We start from the raw sequence: 24,132 nt of genomic DNA, 5'->3' as shown, positions 1-24,132 counted from the left end.
TGATTGGAATTTTTCACACTCAGGATGGGAACTGCCCTGGCTCCAGCCTGGATCGGGACCCGCGGGTCTGGAGCGAGGGGGAACAGCCCCGGTCCCCGCGGGGCCTGCCGTGGAACCACGCTGCTCGGAGACAGCAATCCCTGCTAGGGAGTATTTTTAACCATCTATTTTCTACTTATATTCATATAATGTACAGGTTTTGTTTATATTCTCCACTGAAACGCATCCTGGAGTGTCTCAGGCAGGGCTTTGTTTGCCGCTGCTTTTAACGCTGTAAAATCACGGTGTGGGAACTGCGACAACTCCGCGCGCAACGTTTTTGTTTGTGTTCCTTTGTGCAGTAAATAAACTGACGGCTGCACCCGAACTCCAGCCCCTTGCAGCGGCTGACCCTTCCTGTCGGGATCCCGGAGCGCTCCCGTTTGTCCGTGCCCGCTTCCGAGAGCTCCCGTACCCGCTGTTCCCTGCGCCCGCCCCCTCCCGGGGCTCTCCCGCTGTCCCGGAGGATCTGAGGGAACGCCGGAGCTCCGCCCCTTCCCGCGTGACGTCACGGCGCCGGAAGGGTCTCGGCGCGCCCGTGACGTCAGCCCTTCCTTCTTTCCCCGGGAGGCCGGAGTGAGGTAGGAGCGGAGCGGGGCGGCCGCGGTCCCTGTCCGGATCCGCCGCCATCCGCGCCCGGGCGGCTGCGGGAAGGGGCAGGGCGGGGATGGGGCACGGCCGGGGCGCCGCTGAGCGGGCCGCGGGTGTCGCTGAGCTGTCCCCGTGTCCCCGCAGGGCGCCATGGGCCGCGTCATCCGCGGGCAGAGGAAAGGCGCGGGCTCCGTGTTCCGTGCCCACGTGAAGCACAGGAAGGGCCCGGCCAAGCTCCGCGCCGTGGACTTCGCCGAGCGGCACGGCTACATCAAGGGCATCGTCAAGGTACGGGCGGGCCCCGCTCCGCTGCTCGGGGGCTTCGGGCACCGGGAGCCGAGCCCCGCTCCCCCTGCGCTGCCGGCACTGCCGCGGCCCTCTGGCCGGGCCTTATCCCGTCTGGTCCCGATCCAGCGTTCTCTGCTTTAAATAGATCATATTCCCTGTAAAGTTAAAGTCTCCCAGGTTTATGAGAACATCTCAGCAGAGGAGGCATCCTTGGTCAGCAATAGGGTTTCTGCTGGAGCTTTGCTAAGAGTAGCAGTTCCAGCAGAGTGGTTTTATGTTGCCTAAGAATTCCCTGTACTTCAGGTAACGTGGCTAGGGAGTTTCCCATGTAGTTAATTGCATATAAAAAAAAAAATCAAATATTTGTAAATGCCAAGTGATAGCCATAATTTTAGTCTTGAGCAGTAGGAGCAAGGCAGTACCTGTATTTGGGTGTGTGATAGTGGTTCAGGGGTGCTGTAGGAACTTTTTCTTGGGTGTCAGGGACTGTGGAGTGCCAGCAGTGCTACTGGCTGCATGGATGCTCTGAGCAGCCCTCCAGTGTTTTACAGCATGGTCATGTTCTGTTGTAGAGAGAATTTTCTTCACTCTCACCCAACTGAGGTGATGGTAGAAGGTGGGTAACAGGTTTGACTTGAGCTTGGTCCTACACAGGAGATTTGGCCAACAGGGCTGAAAAGACGTTGGGAATGGACACCAACAGTTTGTGAGCTGTCCTAAAAACCAAACACATCTTAGAGATGCGTCAGAGTCATTTGTCTGTAGTCTGTAAATGCATGGTTGGGTATTTTAATCCTGGTGTGCATCAGGAGCAGAGTGCACATGTTTTTTCAAGTGTGAAAGAAACAATAAGTTGTGCTTTCTTACTTAGGACATTCAAAACCTTTGTTTTAGCTGATTTTTAGAAATGCTTCAATCCCAAGGAAACATAGGGAGAAGTCTCTGCCTGTGCCCAGCTCTGTCTTGCCCAAAGGTGGTGGGGCAAAGTGAAAGTGGATTTCTTACATGGAGAGACTGGATTCCTGCAGAATGTCAGGAATAAAGCTGTTCAGACAGGATTAGCTCCAAGCAGCACACTTACCCAGGCATTGTCCTGTGATCAGTGAATGGTTTGGGCTGGAAGGGACCTTAAAGCCCATCCAGTTCCAGCCCCCTGCCATGGACAGGGACACCTTCCACTGTCCCAGCTTGCTGCAAGGCCCGTCCAGCCTGGCTGGGAACACTTCCAGGGATCCAGGGGCACCCACAGCTCCTCTGGGCAGCCTGTGCCAGGGCCTCCCAGCCTCACAGGGAGGCAGGGGCCGTGTCCTGCCCTAGAGCAGCTCTGCATTCCCACAGGACATCATCCACGACCCGGGGCGGGGCGCGCCGCTGGCCAAGATCGCCTTCCGCGACCCGTACCGCTTCAAGAAGCGCACGGAGCTCTTCATCGCCGCCGAGGGCATCCACACCGGCCAGTTCGTCTACTGCGGCAAGAAAGGTGGGCAGGGCTGGGCTGGGGCTGGGGTTTGGGCTGGGGCTGGGCTGGGGCTGGGGTTTGGGCTGGGCTGGGCTGAGCCGGGCAGGCTGTCCCAGCTCCTGGAGTTTGGGATGACGGGGTGCAGGACCCTGCTGCCGCAGCCCTCCCGTGTTCAGCAGGGCTGTAACCCCACCCCAGAGCCCCCAGTGAAGCTGTGGCTGCTCTCCTGCTCTCTGCAGCCCAGCTGAACATCGGCAATGTCCTGCCCGTGGGCACCATGCCCGAGGGCACCATCGTGTGCTGCCTGGAGGAGAAGCCAGGGGACCGCGGGAAGCTGGCGCGCGCCTCCGGCAACTACGCCACCGTCATCTCCCACAACCCCGAGACCAAGAAAACCAGAGTGAAGCTGCCCTCAGGCTCCAAGAAAGTCATTTCTTCTGCAAACAGAGCTGTTGTGGGTAAGGAGCCATCACTGTGAACTTGTCACTGGGTGCTTGTCACTGAATCTTCCCAGCAAGGTCCCACTTTTAGTAACCACCTTGAAAATAGTGTCATGTGCAGGCTGGACAGTGTGCTCAGGTGCCTGGCTTGTATTTTACACCTGCATTACTTCAGCATGTTGCTAACCTAAATTTGGAGGTTTGACTTAGTGAGAGGACAGAAAAGTAGATGCTCATTGTCCTCAGGACAATGTTCATTGTTCAGCCTGTAAAAGCTGCAGTTCTTGGGGAAGGACTTAACATGGGAAATGGCATTTTGATTTCCTGCTTCTGGTGCACTGAAGGAGCCTGTTGGTGGTGTAAGGCGGGTGGAGTGTTCTGGGAGGTCTGACAAGGAATGACAAAGCCACTGCCAAGAAGCAGAGGCTGCACCAGGTTTGTTGTGCACCTGACTGACAGCTGAGATGGCTGCTGGTGACACTTGCCTGCCTCTGCATGGAAGACACCAAAATGAGTAATCTGGTGTGTTAATCCAGTAAAATTGACTCAGTAAATCATGAAACAAGTAGGTATTTAAACCTCAAAGTTCTTCGCAGTCCCCTGAGCTCTTTCAATTCATAATTCAATTGAAAAGCTTAATGTTGCTCAGGAAATCATTGCAGTAAAAGTGGCAGTGCTTTAGGAAGAGAGCTCAGTCCGTGTGTGCTGGATCAGAAAGAAGGCTGTAGCTCAGCTGATGTCAGTGTTGGTGCTGGCTTTCCCTGGCGCTGGTGTGACCATTGCTGTCCCTCCCTGCAGGAATCGTGGCTGGGGGAGGCCGCATTGACAAGCCCATCCTGAAGGCCGGCCGTGCCTACCACAAGTACAAGGCCAAGAGGAACTGCTGGCCACGAGTCCGTGGTGTGGCCATGAACGTGAGTCTGGCTGCAGCCATCCCTGTCCCCTCTGACAGTTCAGGGAAGCTTTGGGGAATATTGGGAGGAACCTGGCATGCATCTGGGAGGGAAACTTCCCACATAGATGTGCAGCCACGGGGTGAGTTAGCAGCACTCGATGGTGACTGCACCACGTGAGGAGTGAAGTAGTTACTTCTTTGTCCCCTTGACCCTTTCGATTTCTGTTGAGCACCAGTTTCTGTGGTTACATTGCTGTCTTGCTTCCCCCCCGGGCAGCCTGTGGAGCATCCGTTCGGAGGAGGCAACCACCAGCACATCGGGAAGCCCTCGACCATCCGCAGGGACGCTCCGGCGGGACGCAAGGTGGGGCTGATCGCCGCGCGCCGCACCGGCCGCCTGCGCGGCACCAAGACCGTGCAGGAGAAGGAGAACTGAGCTCCCCCCCTGGGGGCCACTCAATAAACCTGTACAACACAGCCCGTGTGCAGTCCCTGGTGTCTCTGCTGCTGCAGAGGGGGTAAAGCTGGGATCGTGTTCGGCACGGGAAGCTGTGAGTGCAGATTCGGGGTTTTTCCCCTTGCCTTGCAGAGCAGGGATTCTCTCAGCCAGCGCTTGCAGTCTGTAAGCTGCTCCTGCAGGCTGGAGTAACACTGCTGTGGATGCTCTGGTGCCTTGGTGTGGTGTTCATGTTGGCCTGGTTCTGTGGAAGCTGAGGCCTGACAAAGCAATCAGGTAATCTGTGGTTAAACTTGGGAATCTGGCTGAAAGGATGCTCAATTTCCTAAATTCATAACCTCTAACAGAATTAGGACACAAAAGAACACAAGCACATACTGCTGTTCTTAAGGTGAAGAAAAAAGGGAAGTTTATTTTCTGACTCTTAACCTATAGTTTTCTGAAAGTGACAGTGGATTGGAGAGTGACAGTGCTACTTCTCTAATGACACTGGACAAACCAACAGTCCATCAAATTTGTCTTCTATAAAGGAATGCAAAACAATGAGTTATTTACATAAAGTGTGTGAGAAAGTTTGCTACAGAAATGTCAACATCAGAAGGCTTAGAAAATCTTAAAAAAATCAAAGCGACAATAATGGTTTTCCATGTTCATCTTTTGGGTCAGGGGAAGCTTGAATTACAAATTTGGGAAGTATTTCGGCTGCTCTCAGTGCAAGGTTTGAGCTTCCTTTTGGATCTGTGAGGCTCAAGCCAAATAAAAGGTGCCAAAAATTCGAGGTGTCACACAGACTGCCCCTCATCAGTTTTTGGGAAGGGGAGACAACTTTAAACATCTCCCCTTAGCAGGTTGGGGAGCATGATGGGCTGTTCCAAGGTCCTGCAGTAACATGGGCAGTAGCATCAATGTCCCCTTGGAAGCTGTGTTCTCCTAAGAACAGCTGTCCTGTGAAAAGCCAGCTTCTGTAATGCAATGAGAAAAGTAGTGGGGTTTAGTGCAAGATTGCTTTTACAGCTTTGCTGAGCTGGCCTTAGGAGGGAGAAATCACTGAAGGCAGACGGGGCTCAGCTTCATGTCTGAGCACACCCAGAGCCAGGGCTCCTGTTGACCTCAGCAGCTCTGGCTGTGCTGGAGGGGTCTGAGCCAAGGACCAGATTTCCCTCTATGGGAATGACTTGCATTGATGGGAACCCAGTAGAATGCAAAGTGGGAAAAGTCATTTCTACACCCACACACAAATCCAGTGCTGGGGCTGCCCATGTGTGTCAGGAGGGAAAGGTGATTTAAAAATCCCAAACCACACCCTGGAGAAAGGCATCAGAGCCCATCAGGAAGAAAAAGCAAAGCAAGGGGGAGTTTTGTTTATATTGCTCCAGTTCCATCAAGGTCTGAAGTTCACATCTGTTCTTGCCATGAGCTCAGAAGCTCTTGGGTTCCTGTGCTCTCCTGACAGGGCCCACAGTCAGTGAAACACTCCTCCCAAACACCATCAGAAGAGCAGCTGAAGTATTGAATGTTCCACAACATTAAATGCACCTAAAGGACCCACAGAAAATCAAGGTTCCCAATCACATTTGGGCCTCTTGATGCTGCATAGTTTTTTGGGAAGAGGGAGATGGATACTGACCCTTGTCTGCCTCTGCTGCTGTTCCAGGTTCTGGCACTGCCCACCAGTGTTCACAGCCACAGGGTCAGTGCACCAAGCCCATGAATAGGGAGTAATTAATACAAATTATTAAAAATAAATAAGTACCATATTACAGGGTTTAATGCAGCTCCAAACGCATTTAATGTAAACACATAGGATGCAATGCCAGAAGTCTCTAAATTCACACAGTAGTATGAAGACTGCAAAGATTGTTCTCCCTTCACCAAACTCCAGTTGCAGCCACTATTCCAGTGCAGTCTCCTGTTGCCAACATGAACGTGGAACTCAGAAAAGCCACTGTGATCCTGGCAAGTGACCAGAAGACTCAAAATGCTCCTGCAGTCCCAACACCTCCAGTGCTAAAAGTCTGTGAAAAGAAACATGAGAGAATAGGGAGTAAGATAAAACAAACAATGAAAGGCTCTAAAGAAACCAACCTTCAATGAAAAATTTACGTAAATTGAAATATATTTTCTAAACCAAAGGTCTAATTTAAGTTGTAGAATTGAGGTGAACTTCAGCAGTTTACACAACAGAGGAAGTTAAGACAATTAACAATGCAATAAGAATTTTAAAAATACCAATAAAAATATGCAGGTGAGTTTATCAAGCTTAACCTCAGGCTGGGAGGATCTGTGAAAGCCCTGAGCAGAAAATGAGAATGGGGCTGAAGTTGGGCCAGTCCCTGTGCTCTGTGGGCTGAGCACCAGGCTCAGGCTGGGCTGCGCAGGGCAGAGCTCCCTCCAAATCTGCACTGCAGGAATGAGAAATGAACCAGGCAGGGACAGGGCAGAGCCCCAGAAGCTGCTGAGCACAGGAAAGCACAAACCTGGCCCTGAGGTGGGAGGGGCTCGACCGAGGCAGCTCCAACACAAAACCACTTTCAAATGTAAATGAAAATAAAAAGTAGAAAGCACACGGCTCCTTCTGTGGTCCTGCCCTTCTACCCCCACTGCCATTGTATGGAATCATGGGCTGGTTTGGGGCTGAAAGGACCTGGAAGATCATCTAGTTCCAACCCCCCTGCTGTGGGAGTAATTATGTAATGTGTTGTAATTATGCTTTAATTGTGTATCATAATCAGCAACCTCCTGCTCAAAGCAACTGTTGTAGCATCATGACAGAATACCCAGTCGATTTGCTTGTATGGTTTATATCCAGGGTACTTCACTTCATGGAGGAGCATCTTAATTCTCAGCCCCAATACTGCACAGAAGACATGAGCTACTATAGATACAGTCAAATTTAAAAACCAAAGCCATGCTCATTAGTAAAACGATAATAATAATAATTATATTATTAAACCTCCTCACATAAAGATTAGCACAGTTACAGAAATCTTGAAATGAAGCAAACTGTTTTAAAGAAAGATGTTAAGTGTTCCCGCAGAATTCTCAGAGGTTATTTCCAGTATATGGCTTTGTCTGCTGAAAGAAAAAAAATTTAAAAAATAAAAGGATAGGTACCAGTGAAGCACTAAAGCCTCCATTTAGAAGGGCTTCAGATTCCCATCTACTGACAGAGCAAACAGCATTTTCTTTACACTTTTTTAAGGGTGTGTTGAGAAGCACCAAGTGCTACCTAAACATGGACAGGTATCACAACTTCCTTCCTGGTAAGAGAACCCTCACTGACATCACTGTCCCTGCCAACACCCCCTGGAAGCAGGAGGGAGGGTCACTTCACCCCGAGGTTGTGGGAATCCACAAAATCAGAGGGTTTTGGGAAAACTGCAAAAGGCCTCAGAGACAGTAGAACTGTGATTGGAGCTAAGCAGTAACCATGAGATAGGTCAGCATAAAAATTATTTAAAAAGTAGAAAGCAAGGACAAATAGAACAATGGTCTGTGTATTAACACTTGTCTCGAATAACTCCCTAAGCGACAGAAAAGTTTATCTAGCAAGATATTAGGAAGGTTGAAGCTTAATAATGGAGTTCTGTGCGTTGTGTTTTAAGGCTCACAAGCAGGTATGGTATTCAAAATAAGCAGCATTGTTTTAACCAAATGTACGTGTGCTTATAGTGCTTAGATAGTGCTACTGTCAATGTGCTTTTGCTTTGTGTGATTGGTCAAAAACCTTACAAAGTGAGTTGTAACATAAAGTTCTTGGTCTGCTGCCTGGGATGTGAGCTGCTGGCATCTCCCCATTGTCATAACCATGTAATGAGACTGATGCTGGAAAATAAAACAGCTCAAGGCAGTTCCACAGCATTCCCATCCCATTTGTGATTTGTACATGGACCCCAGCCGGCGATAGAGGTCCCTGCCCCAGGGCTTTCCACAGCTCCACTCCCAGCCCCACTGCCCAGCTCTGAGAAATCAAAGGGGAGCAGCTCTGCAGGACCCACAGCCTGCTACACACTGGGGCAGGCAGGGAACAACTGCAGAGGGAGATGCAAGGAAACAGTGTGAGGTGAAAAAAGGCCGGAGCAAACCCATGCAGGGAGTTTCTGCAAAAAGAAGAGAGGGAAGCAAGCTCCAGCAGCAAGATCATGATCCTGACTGTTGTGCTGAAGTTACCAGGTAAGTTATCTATCAAATACAAGGGAAATGCTTCAGGCTGTGTTTTCGGCTAATGTAAAAACCACAGGAGCCCAAATTCTAAAAGGTTGCAGGGAGTCAGATGATCAATAAATCTTTACAGCCTCCACAGAGGTTAAATTAAAAAATGGCTTTTTTTGTCCTGTGACATTAACAAATTCTCAGAGAGAAATGTGAGAACAGAAACATTTGTGGGAGTTGTTTAACATTTTTGCTGTTTTTATCAAAAGCTTTCTTCTCCCAGTTTACAGCAACCCCCTACCCCCACTGATCTGTTGGGATACATCCAGAGTGTACCCAAAATTCTCAGTTTTGCCACCATGTTGCTGTCCAGAGAATTCACACTCACATCCACTAAGATGGGCGACATTGACTGAACAGCCAAGGACAAACTCAGGTGTTACAGAATCACAGGAGTGTCAGGGTTGGAGGGACCCCTGGGGCCTGCCCAGTCCATCCCCCTGCCAGGGCAGGGTCACCTGGAGCAGGTGACACAGGAGTGCATCCAGGTGGGTCTGGAATGTCTCCAGAGGGAGACTCCACAGCTGTTCCAGAGCTCTGCCACCTTCACTGTAAAGAAGTTCTTCCTCATGCCAAGCTGGAACCTTTTGTGTCACCTGCTTCCATAATGTCCTTTTTAAATTGTTTTTTTATTTCACGTTAGTACCACAAATTCCCAGAAATTTGCCACTGTTCTCCACTTCCATTTGCACATCTTCAAGAGCAAACTTTGGGAACCAGATGTTTCCAGTAGCTCTGCATTGGACCTACCTCACATTCCTTTGGGAGATGGCCCTTGGCTCTGGCAGAGCAAAGCAAGGGGCAGGTGGCAGGCCCAGGGTCACAGCAGCTCCCCAGCACTGCACCAGCTCCTCTGGGCCTGGAATGTGACAGGAATGTGGCACTGTCCCTGCAGCAGCTGCCACTCCCAGAGCCTCTGGCCCTCATAGGCACGAAGGCGATGCCAGGAGCATTCCCAGCTCATCTCCAGCCACCACAGCACCATCAAACCACTCTGTGGGTGCACAGGAGGGGCAGAGGCAGCAGCAAACTTGGCTCAGCTCCAGTTTTATTTATTCCCTGTCTTCATCACAGCCAGTCTCCTCCACCAACAACTTGGTTATATTGTATTTTAATAAATTCAACACAAGAGGCCTCCACTAGCCCATTCTTCAATTAAGTCCACATTTTATTTATGGTTTGCTGTTGGTACTTCAATCAGATTTATATATACATAATCTAAAACCTACATCAAAACCATGTTGACTGCTCTGAAGACCGAGAGAAGTGACACGATTGAAGTTTTCTTCCACAGCTCTATGGTAAGTCTACATTCCCACAGCAGTTTTTGGTTCAGGTTGCAGAAGTGTTCAGAATGCCAATGCCAGGTCTCTCTCAGACTCGGAGTGGGAGGGTTACAGTTCTCGTTCAGCATTTCAGTCTTACACACAACCACAGTAGCAATCAGTAACATTTTTTTGTTCTAGATTAACACCTGGGTTGATCTGCAGAATCCTGGCTTTTCACATCCCCACATCTCCCTTTCTAAACCCTCACCAACACAGCTGGAAAACCAAGTCCCTCCCTGCGACTGCTGCGTGATTTTAACATTAATTGTGAGAGGATTTGATGCTACTTCACACGGGAGGAGAAATGTTTGAGAGTCCTCACGGTGCCCCCTGAAAAACGCCAGTTCCTTCACCTGGATGCAAACACAGGTACCCCGAACAATTCCATTTATCCCCAGGGAGGCAGCACTGCAGTGCCTGCCCAGCAAACAGCCCCACCAGGTATTTGTGCACCTCACCTGGCCCGGGGCAGCTCCCGCACGGCCGGAGCCGCTCCCAGCAGTGAACAAGAGGTAGAAAGGATTCACAGAGCAGCTTGTGAAGGCCCTCGCTCAGCCCCCTCCCTGCCTTTATCTGCTCAGAGGATTACACTTGGTACAGATCTTAGAGAAGAAGAAGAGTAGAAAATGCTTTACATGCTACTTAGTCTGAAGTTGCTGCTCTGTGGCTCAGGACAGGTCTCACACAAAGGCTCAGCAGGGTGTGTGGGGCCAGGCAAAGCACAGCTCCAGCTCCCCAGGGATTTCACACAGCACGACCTCTCCCTTCAGCAAAATATTCCCATTTCTGCTGCTTCACCTGTCCTCAGTCATGCACAGCAGGCAGACAGAATTGGTGAGTATCAGTAAGTCCTGAAGAACTAATCTTCACTTTTCTAAGCTTTGGAATTTGCTTCCAGAAGACCTTCTGAGGACTTTAAAGCACCTACCAGATATTTAAATACAATCAAGTATATTAAGTGTCCAACCTTCTTTTCCAGAGTAGATTCCAGCAAAACCTACTGCTTTTATTCGCCTGTAGAATTGTTCAATATAGAAAATGAAGGGAAAAAATACCCCTAACAACAACCAACCAAAGAAAACCAGTAAGCTACATGCTATTAGAATTCCAGACTGCCATCAGTAGCACAAAGCTTTCCTACCCCACATAAATGAGAAGTTTTAAGAGATGACAAAGCCCACCTGGTCAAGGCTGTGGCTGCTGCTACTGCACTGTGAAAGGCTCCAGGCTGCCTGGCAAATTTGGGGGTTTTTTCTTGCAGCAGCAAACAGCAGGACTGCAGGTGTGGGTAAAAACAGTAGGTAAACAACCATCATGGCAAGTGAAGGGATTTGATTCCAAGAAAATACAAAAATACTGAATATAAAAATGATCCTTGCAACCCAGAGTGAAAAACTCTGTAAGAAAGAACCACAATAAATGATGGACAGGAATTTAAGAGTGAGGGACAAGAAGCATTTTTCAATAAATAAAGCTACAAAAAAGGCCAATAATACCTTTAAAAGCTGCACCTACAGAGGTATCACTACAGCAAAGGAACAGAACTGCTCACTTAATGGCTCAGGTGAAACCACACTTGGAAAGCATTCATCCAGCCCTGGGCATTGTATGAAAACAGGGACAGTGCAACACCACAGCAGAAATGTGGATCAGGGAACAGCTTAGAGGGGAAAACCAAACATTGAAACATTTTGCTCTGGTGTGGATTAAAAGGGGACATCACTGCAAATGCAGACTGTGCAGCTCACACCACTTTGGGTAAAATACACCAACTTACTGGAACAGCAGTTGCAAATTAAGAACAAAATTTAACATTATCAGACACTTTGAATACTATAGAAACAGAGAAGGGAATGATCTTATTTCCCTGCACTGGATGTTTTGCTATGGTCAGATTGTGGATGAAGTCATGGAACCTTTTTCCTCTTGTTTCTTTACTCAAGGTTATCTAATGGTTAAAAACTAGAAGACTTTTTTTTGCACATTATTTTGACCACTGAACAATGACCCTGTCATTTCAGAATTGTGCTGCTGTGATTTAAGGCTATATTAAATTCTTCCAAGGAAACAGCCTGTAGGTCAGTTTTATTATCAAAAAGTGGCTTCAAGGAGTTCTAAAGCTAAAAAATACAGAGTTGGGTATTTAAAAATCTGATTAAAAGTTAGCCCTTATTCAGGAGTGTTTTTCTCCTTCAGAAACTGATTCCCCCCGTGCTTGTTTTGATTTGTCTGCAAACAAGAGCTCTGTCTTGTGTGCCACCCACTGACTGAGCTGGCCTGACCCCAACACATCACCAACTTCCACTCTTACAGTGCTGAGATCAACTGAACTGGCACAAATGCTGCTGAAATCCATGGATCCACCACAACTTGTGTTAGAAAATCAGAGTGCAGGATGGAGAGGTCTGAATTTAATGCTGGAATCTCTTGTCAGCACCCTTCCAGACACAGCCTACCCTGACAGACACTGCAGGGTGGGGCTGTGCATTGCTCTTGTGAATAATGAACAGGAATGGTTACTGGACACTTAAAGCCCAGGGGAGACTTTTATCCCTTAGGAATAAAAGGAAATTCGTGGTAAGAACCTTAGGAAGTTCTAGTGTGAAAAGGGACAGTGCTCAGGCTGGGGTAAAGCCCTTCCTGCAGTCTGGAACAAGGAGGGCTGTGCTGACATGGCACCCACTGGGCAGGGACAGGGACAGCCTGGAATGGCACAGGGGGCACCCACAGCTCACTGTGAGCCCAGCTGCCAGCCAGGAGAGAATTCAGAGCTCTAAAGAGAGGTTTGGAGTCACCTTTCCCACCACACACCTGCAAGGAGAGCAGGAATGCTGCAGGAGGAAGCAGCTGGGATCCTCCACTCTGCCACTACAGCACCAGGTTTGGTGCAGCTCCTGGTTTGTGCCAGACACTTCCCACTGCTCCCAGAAAGCCTCTTCTGGCTGGCTCTAGGCAGGGCAGCTGCAACTTCACTCCCAAACCTTTTGGCTGGGGGAAAGTGGTGTCATGAACATGATGGAGGGCATGAAAAGTGAAAAGACAAAGAGCCAAAATCACTGTGGTCTGATTATGCTGTGCTGGAGCAGAGCCACAAATGGGAAAATCCCACACCTGTCCTAAGAAATGTGAGGTTGGCATCAGCATCTCACCCTCCCAAAAATAATGGTGTGTCTTTTGTCATGGGGGAGAGAATTTGCTTTCAATGGGGATTTGAGAGTGTGGGCTACTAAGGTTTAACTAAGATATTTAAATACTTAATTGGTTACTCTGCAAATTCCCCAACAGGCTACTTCTTCCTCTAATTTATACAGTCAATCTTCATTTTTAGTTAAATTCATTGCACTGAAAGCTTCCCTGCAATGCCCAGTAACTGGAACTCACACCAACAAAAACATGGAGCCACTTTGCCCTGACACAGCTCATCAGCCTATTCATTTCTGGCAAAAGACTTAAGAGGTAGACGAAATTTATTGAAATCAAAAATGAAGTAAATTGCTACAGCAGCCAATTTTTGCCCATTTTAGCTTTGGCAGAATGGCTAATCTCATTCTCTCCTGGATCTCAGGAAATATACAGGAAATTTTGGAACTGTAAGTGCTTTTTCATGACACATATGCTAAAACACACAAGCTAGGCACAACAGAGTGGCTGAGAAGGCATAATAGCAAATATGATTAACACAAATCTCTCATGTTGTCTAAAGTTTCAGTCAGAAAAATAAAAGAAAAAAATCAATGGGGGAATTTAATTTCTTTCTGGCTCGATTTCAGCAAGATGCACAAGCTTGAAAAACAGAGAACTCAAATCTTCAGAGCTTGTAGTCAGCTGGGAAAATAATGTGAAAAATTCCAAGTCAAGCAGAGTCCTGTTCTGCTTGTCCATTCCCACCAGTTTGGGTCCTGCAGGACAAACAAGCTTTGACAGAACCCTGAGCCATCTCCTTCTTGTCAAAGGGGTAACACAGGTGCAGGTGACCAACTCTGTGACCAAAACATAGTACATTTACTGATACACAAACAGTGACTGAATTCTTTTTATATATGGCTGTACTATTTTTAACACTGGCAGTAGCAAGTGTTAAAAGCTGAATTTAGTCACTAAACAACCACAAGCCAAATGTACAAGATGGAGAAATTCTGCTCAGTAAGGTTATGGATTTCCCCCAAGGTCAAACTACACACTAACCCTGACTCAACATCACCCATGGATTTTCAGTTTCTATGTATTCCACGTTACACCGCCAGGAACACGAGGAATTGCTTTACTATTTATTGGCTCATTTTATGGAAGACCAGAGATTCCCTAGAAACTGTTTAAACAGAAAACAGGACTGAAATCAGTGATGGGGGAATGGAATCTTAGGCACTTTGAGGGGTACTGCTTTAGAGTGTGCCATCACCAAGGAGGTATCGCCAGGCGCAGTGCCTGGAGTCCCCTGCCAAAATGCTGCGACAGAAACGTGCATATCAAACGTTTTGCTTGTACAGTATTTGTTAAGAAGTACAATTCAAACTGGTTTTGCCCAGAGTGAAGAAAACATTGCACCTTACACTGGAGCTGCCTGTTAAAAAAGCAACAGCTGCAGCAAACAATATGGGTTTACCCTTCTTCATGTCACAGAGATGCACAAAATCCTCAGTTTGCTGCCTGGAAAACAACTGCCACTGCAGCCATTCCCAATTCTGGGGCAGGGCTGGGTATGGCTGGAGAAAGCCACAGCCTTAAAGTGTCACAGGTTTGACATGTCTCTACAATCATTGCACTATTAAAAGCAAACACATTTGGCAAGGCTGAACTAGCACATTATATATTTTACCTATATAGTACAAAATACGTAATAATCGCCTCTGAGATAGCCTGTTTAACAATTACTGGTCCAAATAAATATTTCAACTTGAGAACTCAGGGTAGAATTTTTGTAGTTAAAACCTCCAACAAGCATCCCCAAACATAAATGGGAACACGTTATCCAAATGTACTAAATCCAGGTAAAATGGTATTACTAAAAAACTATGAAGAAAATCTGAATTAACTTGAGCACTAGGAAAAACATGGAAGCATAAAAGTGATCATCGCTACACAGCATATTCAAAAATCTTCTGTGTCTCTCCCTTGTTACACTAAATGCCTAAGAATGCACTTGGACTGAATTTTCCATTGTTCATTTCAAAACTACAGACCTTTAATTTGATAAGCAGCTTTGTTTCTATCAACTCATTTGTAAAAAACACCATCAAGCTTGTGCTCTTAAATATATATATGTATATATAAAAACATACAAAAAGTACAAGATAAATCACATTAAGAAACTTTTACAGTGTAATTGTCCTGATTATTTTATTCTTGAGGGCCAATTTTTTTTTTGTGCACAGAATCTCAATGTGACTGTTGTTCCAGAATTCAGCATAGTGCCACTGCACAGAATTCACCTTTCTGTGCAGTCCATTAAAAAACAAAACCCCAAAAAACAACACACACCACAGGACAAAACATTCTTCTTAAATCAAATTCTATTTGTGAATTCAGCAAAATAATTTCTATAAAATAAAACAGCAAAATATTTAAATAGTATAGGGTGGGCTGTATCTGTTTTGCAGGGGTATTTGGTTTTTAGACAGGTTCCAAAAAAATTACACACATTCAAGTTACCAATTTTCATTTAAATACAGTATTTACTGATGCGTTTCTTTAAGTCTTTAAACAAATGTTTATTCTGGAATAGAGATACCTCAGAATTGTATTTGACTAACCAGTAGTTTCTTTTATATTTAAACCCTGCTTCTAATGTTAAGATTTTCTGTATAATGGATAAAGAGCTAAGACAATTCTCGCTTTCAAGTAGAACTGTGAACGAGCAGAAAACCAGCAAGTTAACTTGGTGCAGTGGCACTCACAAGTACTCTGTGATTTTGTTGACTTCCACTTCACTGGGATGCAGTAGAAGGAAAGTGTTAGAAGTTTATCTAATAAGCTCTACCAAAGAAACAAAACAAGCACACCAAATACAGTCTATTATGCTCCAGGCATCCTGGCATAGCAAATTTTTGCATATTTGTTTTAAATCTTTTAAATTCCTATTACTGAAAACTAAGTGTTCTTTATCCCACCCAGAGAGAGAACTGTCAAACATCAGATGTGAGGAACATATGTGAAACTGAAAACCACTTGTTTGTCACATTTTCCCTCCCCATTTTATAGTCTAGGTGTAAGAAGAAGAAGTTCTGAGCAATACAGTTGTCACATTGGGACAACTGCTGTCACGCTTGTTTTTTTTTTTTTTTTTCCCCTCATTGGCTACACTAACTTGGTGTGAAGCCATGCTAAATGTTACAGCATAACTATAGCTTCAAAGTGATTAACCTAATACCAGAATGAAAAAGGCAATGAAAAAAGATCTAGAAACAATGTTACATCACCAATTTTCCACATCAACCAAATAATTAAAAGGTTACCAGCCATTACGTTGCTCATAGTAAAATCGACTCCAGTGGCAAAGAATTAACATGAAACTATTTTTGTGGTTGACATGGATAGGCTTTTTCGTAAAGGAGTTGATCCAACTGCCATGAGGCAGGCAACACTGGTTGCAGAGCGCAGCAGATATATCAAGAAATTATTTTTTTGTTTTTGTAGATCTGTGAGTCTCATCAAGACAAAAAAAAAAATGTTTCTTGCTCAAGAATTAACAGTCAAACATTAATATACTATATACACCTTTGCCATTTACACATTAGCATCAGGCCATTTATTACAAAACACTATACACTTTCCACTGCAGGCGGGTTATATATTGACAGCAATTTTCTGCAGATAAGACAGTGAATAGACTCTCCACTCCATGTTGATTAGGAATAGTTTTTCTAGTTTTAAATATTAGCCAGACACAGAGAAAAGTTGGACTGTAAGGCCTGGGTGCACAGTCTTGATGGAGCAAGTTAATTGATTATGTGCATTTCACTAATCTTTTGTCTGAGGCGGGGACACTTCTTCACTGCCTTCGAAGTTTTCTTGTGCTCGTTGGCCGGTTCGCTGAGGGTTGTTCATGTGGTGTGCTGCCGGGCCCGTATATGGCTGTCCATGCACGTGGTTATTCTGCAACAAAGCACACACATTTCAAAGGGATTTAACTCTGTGGGCTGTCTCCTGACTCCCTGCTTTCCCCCTCTCCACTCAGACCACTGGGAAGTGTCCTCAAGCACACCAACTTCTTGTGTACCCACATGGTATGAACACACATCCCAGCTGCTTCATTCCTCTGAGTCACACCTTTCACTTACCTGGCAAATTTACACACAAGGGAAACAAACTTTCAACTTGTAAAGATAAAAGGATCACGTGAAACAGTAATCCCAGCTTTTGAATCACAAACAATTACATGCAAAGCAAAAGCAGCAAGAAAGGAAAAAAGGAGACCAAGAGAGGTTGCCTATGTGCTGCCACATTACACTGTGCACATATTTTATTAACAGATTCAACCAGCTTGACTTTTTTCCCTAAAACAATGGAAAAAGCAACCTTGTGTTTATGCTGCATACTTTAATTTTTAAGGGGGAAACCTCAATGTTACAGAACTGAATGAAACCTAGACCAGCAGTTTTCTACAAATGCTCTGCCCCAATTTAAGAAGTCACACACAGATCTGGCAAATAAAACCACCTCATTTATCTACTGTTTTGCAGAGTTTGTGGAGAAACCAAGAGTTTGAGGATTGGGTGTGTGTTAGTGAGAAATGCTGTCTCTTGCAAGAAAGTGAACACATAACAAGGGCAATGGTGAGGTTATGGAATGTGTCTGAACTCGGGAGCTCAGGAAGGAGTGGGGAAATCTGCATGACTTACCAACTGCTCTGCTGAGAACATCAAGTAAGGAAAGCAAGATGGAGGGGAAAATGGATTTGGGCAGGAAAGGAAATTAAATTAGCAGATTTGGAATATACAAAATGAATTGGAACAAAATATGGCTACTAAGTGAGGGATCCCATAATTTAGTCAATTCTATAAGAAGACCCTGGTTATGATTTCTTCCAGATCTGGCTTTCCACTGGAAAGTATTAACAAAGTAGCCATTTAACATAAAAACAGATTTGGATTTTATATGTACTTAAAATTTTGAGATCACTGTTCATAGCACGAGTTACATGGCCACAAAGCCATCTACTTTTTTTCCAAAAGTCTTCCACTTATCCAAATTCAGGCCTTGAGATTTGATCTTATATTTGAAAACAAGAAAGCAGCTCACAAAATATTATCAATGTCAAGAAAAACAACAGAATCTAAATTCAGTATGCTCTAGGCTGTGATTACATCAATCTCTCTGCCCTTTCTGTGCATGATTAATCCTTGATCTGATAAAATTCCTACTTGAAGCTCTGATGGTGAAACTGCTCCTGGTGAAATGGAGCTGTACCTTTATTCCTCTAAACACGGTATTTGACAATAACATGCTTCTGGCTAAATACCTATAATTTAAGTCACCATAAATACTAAAACAAAAAGCAAACCTGAAACTCTGAATAAATAGTTCAACTCAGAGCTTTTACCTGTTGATACTGGGAACCAGGTGAATGAGGATACAGTGGGGCATCTTCAGGTGGAGAAGACTCATGTTCATCTGGGGCATCAGGATCATCTGGTTCCTAAAGTTTGAAACACCCCATTTAATTTACTCCTTAAAAACATATTACAATTATTCTAGCTCAAACCAATCCTATGCAAATGATTGTTTCAGACAATCTAGAGTCATGCTTTAGACATTCAGAGAAATGCTAGAGTCATGTTTTAGACCTTCAGAGAAAAATTCCACGCCACCCTGTCACCTATAGCTTGTATTGTAATAAAAATTCCCTCTATCAATATATTACTGGAAATACAGACCCATTCATAATCTACTTCAAATGGTCACTTTCAATTTTATACTGCTAATACTCTAAGAGACAAATGTCTACAGAAACAGTAATAACAACTGAAAAATTAAAATATAAATCCATACTTATAAAGTACACATGAAATGTGTTACCTCTTAAATGAGTGGAGACTGTTGCTAAGGTTAATTATTTACAGAAGTATTTTACTCAATTTCTGAACTGAAAGTCAAATTAATTCCTTACCTCCTCTGGGCAGAGTTCACAGGCCTTTGCAAGAGTCATTCTAGCACTGTGTGACCTCTCTAGGAAGTAGCCATTTGATGTTTCATTGCTCTGGATTGGTGGAGACCAGTTATTGTAGGTGTATTGGGGATTGCCAGTGTATGGTCTACGCTCCAGCTCGTCTCCAAGCCATTCCACTGCCCAGGTCCATTTCCTTTTCAAATCTCCATTGCTCTGCAGACAGAAAATGAACAAATCACAATTATTTCCTGTGTTCTTGCAAACAGAAGTGTTTTTCCTTTCCTATACATCAGCTGTCAGAGACCACCAACCGATCTGCTGCTGTTTAAAGGAGTCACAAATATCCTTTTTTCTCCAAAGAAAACTTCAAATTTGAAATGAAGTCTGCAGATTTGCAGCTGCATCACAACTGCAAATGAGTGTGAATTTAACCAGATTGTTTTCAATCCCTTATAATGACCTTCTCATACAGAAGGTTCAAAAGAACTGTCCCTGGAAGTTTTAATTTAATTGAGGGGCTAAAAACGGAATAATGGTGGGGTTTGTTTTGGGTTTTTTTAATCACAGAAATGGGAAAAAAAGCAGCAAGAAACAGAATAAAAGGTATCACCTGAAGGATCTGGTAAGCTACAGGGCAGTTGCTGAAGAGAGCCACCATGCACTTTATACACTGGTAAGCTCTTTTCTGATAATGATTCTTCGAGCGCTGAATGGTGTCAAAGAGTCCATCCCTGTCATCTGGGATTCCCTTAAGTGCATTGTGAATCCTAGAAAAAACCAAACCAAAACAATGACTAAACTTTCAGTATTACAGAGTTTTAGCATTTGAATTAAGGCTCTATATACAATGTAATTACAAAAGGGACAGCTGATGTTCTGACTTCTGGTGTTAGTCAAGAGGGTTTTTTAAAAATCAGAAAATTAACCTGGCATGTCATATATGTAACTTAGTTTAAAAATTACCAAACATGCTAAAAATATAACTGAACAAGATATATAAAAAATGTAATTATGATTAATTCTAGTCACAGTAATAAACTTTAACAGTTCAATTTTATTACTAAAGTATCTACTGCATTTACAAATCAGCCCTGTTAACCCAGTAGGTCCTCAGAGAATTGGAACAGTTAAATCCTCACAGAAAGGTTACTTACACTCAGCTATGTTTCTCAAAGACACCCTTTACATGCAGCTCCTCTGAAGGGGAATGAGTGGTACATATATCTGTGCACGGGATAAGGGACTTGGGCATCCCCTGGAACTAAGCCCAGTTTCTGTGCCTTCTGCTCTACAACAGGGCAGAGGAATTCATTGCTACCCTGAAACTGTGCAAAAACTGAGAACTGACACACTTTTGGCTTTGAAAAAGAGTCAGAGGGGCACAGAACCCACACTGGTGTCTCACAGAGCTACACTCATGGCAGGGAAAGCAACTGCCCTCTTTCCTCACATCCCTGGCAGCTGTCAGCCCAGGCTCCATCTGTAAGGCAATGATGAGCTTTATTTCAATTAATTTAATTTAATGGCACTTGCACCATTCCAAACCTGGCACTTGAACCTGTCAAATCAAGAGAAATTTAAGAGAGTGGGTCTGATGCCAAGGGCCAGCAGCAGTGATCTTGCAGTACCAGAGGACAAGCTGCCCCAAGGGATGCACACTGCCCAGGGTCAGATCAGACTCATTTCCCAGCAGTTACAAGACACCATTTACAATGGACAATTTCACTGTTTTGTGGTTGTTTGTTGGGTTTTGGAGTTTTTTTACTGGATGAGATAATTAAACTCTCTGATTATCACAGCAAAACCAAGTACAGGGCAGAGACAAGTACTGCAAGCCATGGCTAGAAGTGGCAGTGAGTAGTGGATGACTGGAGCTGGCCATTTAATACCCTCTGTGGAAGCCTAACACAATTCCATGGAGCAGTGCTACTCCTGACAATGGGACATGGAGTGATGTACTTCTCTAGGAAAGCCACACCACAACAATCCATGTCCTTCATACACCACTATTCCAAATACAGCATTATCCCAAACAACCATTTCCATGATTTCTCACCTGCTGTTCAACCCTAAAAATCCATTGTTTTACTTCATATCTATTAAAACATGCCTGTCCTCCAGCATTCTGTGGACTTAGTTCATGAATAATTTGTTTATCAAGAAGATAATATAAGCTAACTGCATTATATATGCATAGCAAATCCCATAAAGAAAATCCCTACAACTCAGTCATTATATTTTGGAGTGTGGCTAAGCCAGACCAGCACCTCCTTTGAGTCCCTCCTAAAATAAGCCCAGGCAATTGGAAACATTCTAAATGAGCAGTCTGCGTCCACAGCTAAAGACAGGAGTCCACTCCCATACCCAGCAAGTGTGCTCTCACTGAAAGTATTTCAAATGTCCTATGAGATAGAGCTGGAAATGATTCAGTAAATCCCACACTACCTAAAACTGCTTATTATGAAACAGTGACATTGTAAAACACTGACAGGTAGCACACTGATGACATTTGTGCTATATCACCTACTTCTGTATTAAACTTCTGAAAAACTGACTGTTCTCAGAAATAGCATTTGCAGAAATTACAATTTTAATAACTTTCAAAATATTTATTCTGTAGACATACAAAAATTAGGTTTTCAACTGGATTAATATGTAATATGCTGAGTTACAATTCTCTTGAAACGTGATCATATGGAGAATACCCAAATGTGAAATATTATTTTCTCCCACATTCACACTTCATGTGTGTCCTGGTACCACTCCTACATCTGATGTGCTCCTGAGCAAGCCCAGGCTGTTGCTGACCCACCTCAAGGGGACATTTCTATGAAAGCAGAGCAGTTCACAGAGAAGTTCAACCAGGGAGTTTAATCTAAACAGCATATTCTCTCTATGTGAAAAATCTTGGCTTTATAGCAAACTTCTCTATAGGAAGGAATATGAAAAATTGTACTTATCTCAAAATTTCAGATAAAACCACAAAAAATTGCTTTATCTGTGAATTTTGATTTAATACCTATTTAAAACAAATATATTGAAAAGATTAGCAACAGAGCCACTGGAAAAACAACCTGTACAGAACAATATTGAATTATAAAAGTACAGGTATATACTGACCTGTGAGTTTGCCAAGAGTCCTCAATTAACAGGATTTGCAGAAGCAGATCCAAATAAGGTCGAAGCTCGTATGTGTATGAATATGCAACCTAAAATGTCAAAATGCAGAGAACACAAGAAAGCATTTCTTGAGGCAGACAGCTTACACAGTGAAATACAAGAACACAATTCATTTGAAATTTACTGTAATTCAAAGGGTATTTCTAGATACAACACTTCTTTTCTAGAAAGTGTTGGTTGTGTCAGGAATTTTGTGGTTTGCAATTTAATTTTATTTGTTTTTAAATACAGTAGGTTCTGTAAAGGAAAAAATGTGTCTTTATGATTTTCTGACACAGTTGATCTGAAGCCCCAAGCATGACATGCTGAAGAAAGTACCTTAAAAATACCTTTAGAAAAGAAAAATTTTAAAATGGCACTTTTCACTGATATTGCTACTTTTAGGCAGTATGTACAAAGCTTGGTTTCACAGGTTATCCTAGAATGTAAAATATATGGCCAGCAAAATATCAATGAAGTGATTTGTATTATGAATCTTTCAAGTGTCAAACAAAAGGACATAGAAAAATGTCCCTGAAAATGAAAGAAAAAGGGCAAATATAAAGAGGGGCTAACAGAAGTAAAGAATTGTATTTGGAGTGGAAAAGTGTAACTGACCTTACAGAAATTACAATGGAATTATAAGACAGTATCAAAGATTCTTTGCTGAGTCTGAAGCCAAAAAAGTTCTGCAGACTTGTAAAAAAACCTGACTTAACAAACATACTTGAAATAAATACAAGGGAGATCTAAGGAAGTTATTCCAACTTTTCATGTCATCTATGAATCTCTTTCATGAATAATGACAGAAAGTTTTAGCAGATGCTCTTGAAATACACAAAGACCACCTCAGTCTACTTTCCACCCTTAACACATCCTTCCTGACTTGTTAAAGGTTGAGTGCTTCCCTAAATTCACAGAGCACTTCCCACAGTGCTCCAGTGTGATGTACAGACCTAAGACTGTAAATACTGACAGAGGATGCCATCTTGAGGAAATTTATTTATCAAGCACCCATTCAGTATTTAGTACAACATGCTCACATATAAATTCAGAATCATTCATCTTTTTATTCCCATCTTTCTCCTAGCTTTTTATTTTTACCTGCCAAAGTAGTTCACTGAGGACTGTGGAAGAGAACTGAGGATTCTCCCAACAGCAGAAACGAAGCAATTTGATGGTCTCTTCAGAGTTGCTGCAGTCTTCAATAATTTTCTTTACATAACTAGTTCTCACAAACAGAATGTCTGCTACGTTCTGCTGAAGTGCCATTATAGGTTGAGATAAATTAGGATCACCATAAGGGTTGGCAAGTGGGGGATTACCTGGAATAAACAGTTATTACAGATTAAAAGGTGCTGAAGTACCTTCAGTGTAGATACTCCAAAATACAAACTGGTGTAACTCATCAAAGAACACAGAGGGAAAAAAACCACCCCCCCCCTTTAACAGCTGACTTTCTTTGAAAAAAAATAGTAAGAAATAACTAATTTTTATGTTTGTGAAGCTTGACACTTACTGCCTGAGAGAGCTACTTCTCCCTCTCTGATAAGAATATGCAGTGACAATCAAAGCAGAACAGCTGGAGACATATTCACATGCCAGAGGAGAATTCACTGAGATTTCTCAGAGAAATCCTCTTATCTCCTGCATTTATCTACTTCACTGCTTGTGTAACACAGCCCAAGCCATATTTTAGGGACATAATATCTGTCTACTTCACAAGACAATGCAAAAGTGTTCAGGGGAGTATCTATGTTAGAACAGTCCCATTTGAATCTCTGGAGTGTAGAGAATAAACATGCTTTTGTAATTAATGTATCTTATTTAGTCAGCTTCATTTTGTGTAGTGAAAGACCGTTGATTTGCTCCTGATGTTCCTAAATTTAGCAGTGTTTTGAGTTATTGCTTGAAGATGCCCAGAAGACTAGGGAGAACTTTTCTAGCTTCATAAGCTGAAGAAAAAATAACTTTATTATGTAAATAATAATAATAATTAATAGTCAAAGTAAAGTTTATAAAAATAATATTTTTTAGTATAATATTATTAATATATTGAATATACAACTGTTTTTCAAAGGTAGATTACCTTTTCAGTTTAAGCTTCAAGTAATGCACTGGAAAAAATTCCAACCAAAATTGCCACATGATTCTGAAG

At 43.7% G+C, this 24,132-nt stretch overlaps 2 protein-coding genes across 3 annotated transcripts in view; one reads left to right on the top strand and one right to left on the bottom strand.

Annotated features, from left to right (window-relative positions):
• The first annotated feature begins 545 nt into the window (after positions 1–545).
• RPL8 (ribosomal protein L8) lies at positions 546–4,189 on the top strand. Its single transcript, XM_059466770.1, has 6 exons — positions 546–620; positions 775–918; positions 2,257–2,398; positions 2,617–2,835; positions 3,616–3,731; positions 3,990–4,189. The coding sequence occupies exons 2-6, from the start codon at positions 781–783 to the stop codon at positions 4,146–4,148; spliced, it is 774 nt and encodes a 257-aa protein (XP_059322753.1). The 5' UTR covers positions 546–620; positions 775–780; the 3' UTR covers positions 4,149–4,189.
• Positions 4,190–15,201: 11,012 nt separating this feature from the next.
• The window catches only part of USP9X (ubiquitin specific peptidase 9 X-linked), a 96,433-nt gene continuing 87,502 nt past the window's right edge, over positions 15,202–24,132 (bottom strand). For both annotated transcript variants that reach the window (XM_059465888.1, XM_059465889.1), the window contains exons 40-45: positions 23,079–23,299; positions 21,936–22,024; positions 19,426–19,582; positions 18,816–19,028; positions 18,249–18,344; positions 15,202–16,801 (exon numbers count right to left, since the gene is read on the bottom strand). In XM_059465888.1, coding sequence (XP_059321871.1) covers positions 16,667–16,801; positions 18,249–18,344; positions 18,816–19,028; positions 19,426–19,582; positions 21,936–22,024; positions 23,079–23,299 — 911 coding nt within the window. In that variant the 3' untranslated portion in view covers positions 15,202–16,666. The remainder of the gene's footprint in view (positions 16,802–18,248; positions 18,345–18,815; positions 19,029–19,425; positions 19,583–21,935; positions 22,025–23,078; positions 23,300–24,132) is intronic.

This window comes from Ammospiza nelsoni, chromosome 2 (genome assembly GCF_027579445.1).
Source record: "Ammospiza nelsoni isolate bAmmNel1 chromosome 2, bAmmNel1.pri, whole genome shotgun sequence".
In the NCBI taxonomy this organism is placed as follows: domain Eukaryota; kingdom Metazoa; phylum Chordata; class Aves; order Passeriformes; family Passerellidae; genus Ammospiza; species Ammospiza nelsoni.
This window is presented reverse-complemented; position numbering and strand designations above follow the sequence as displayed.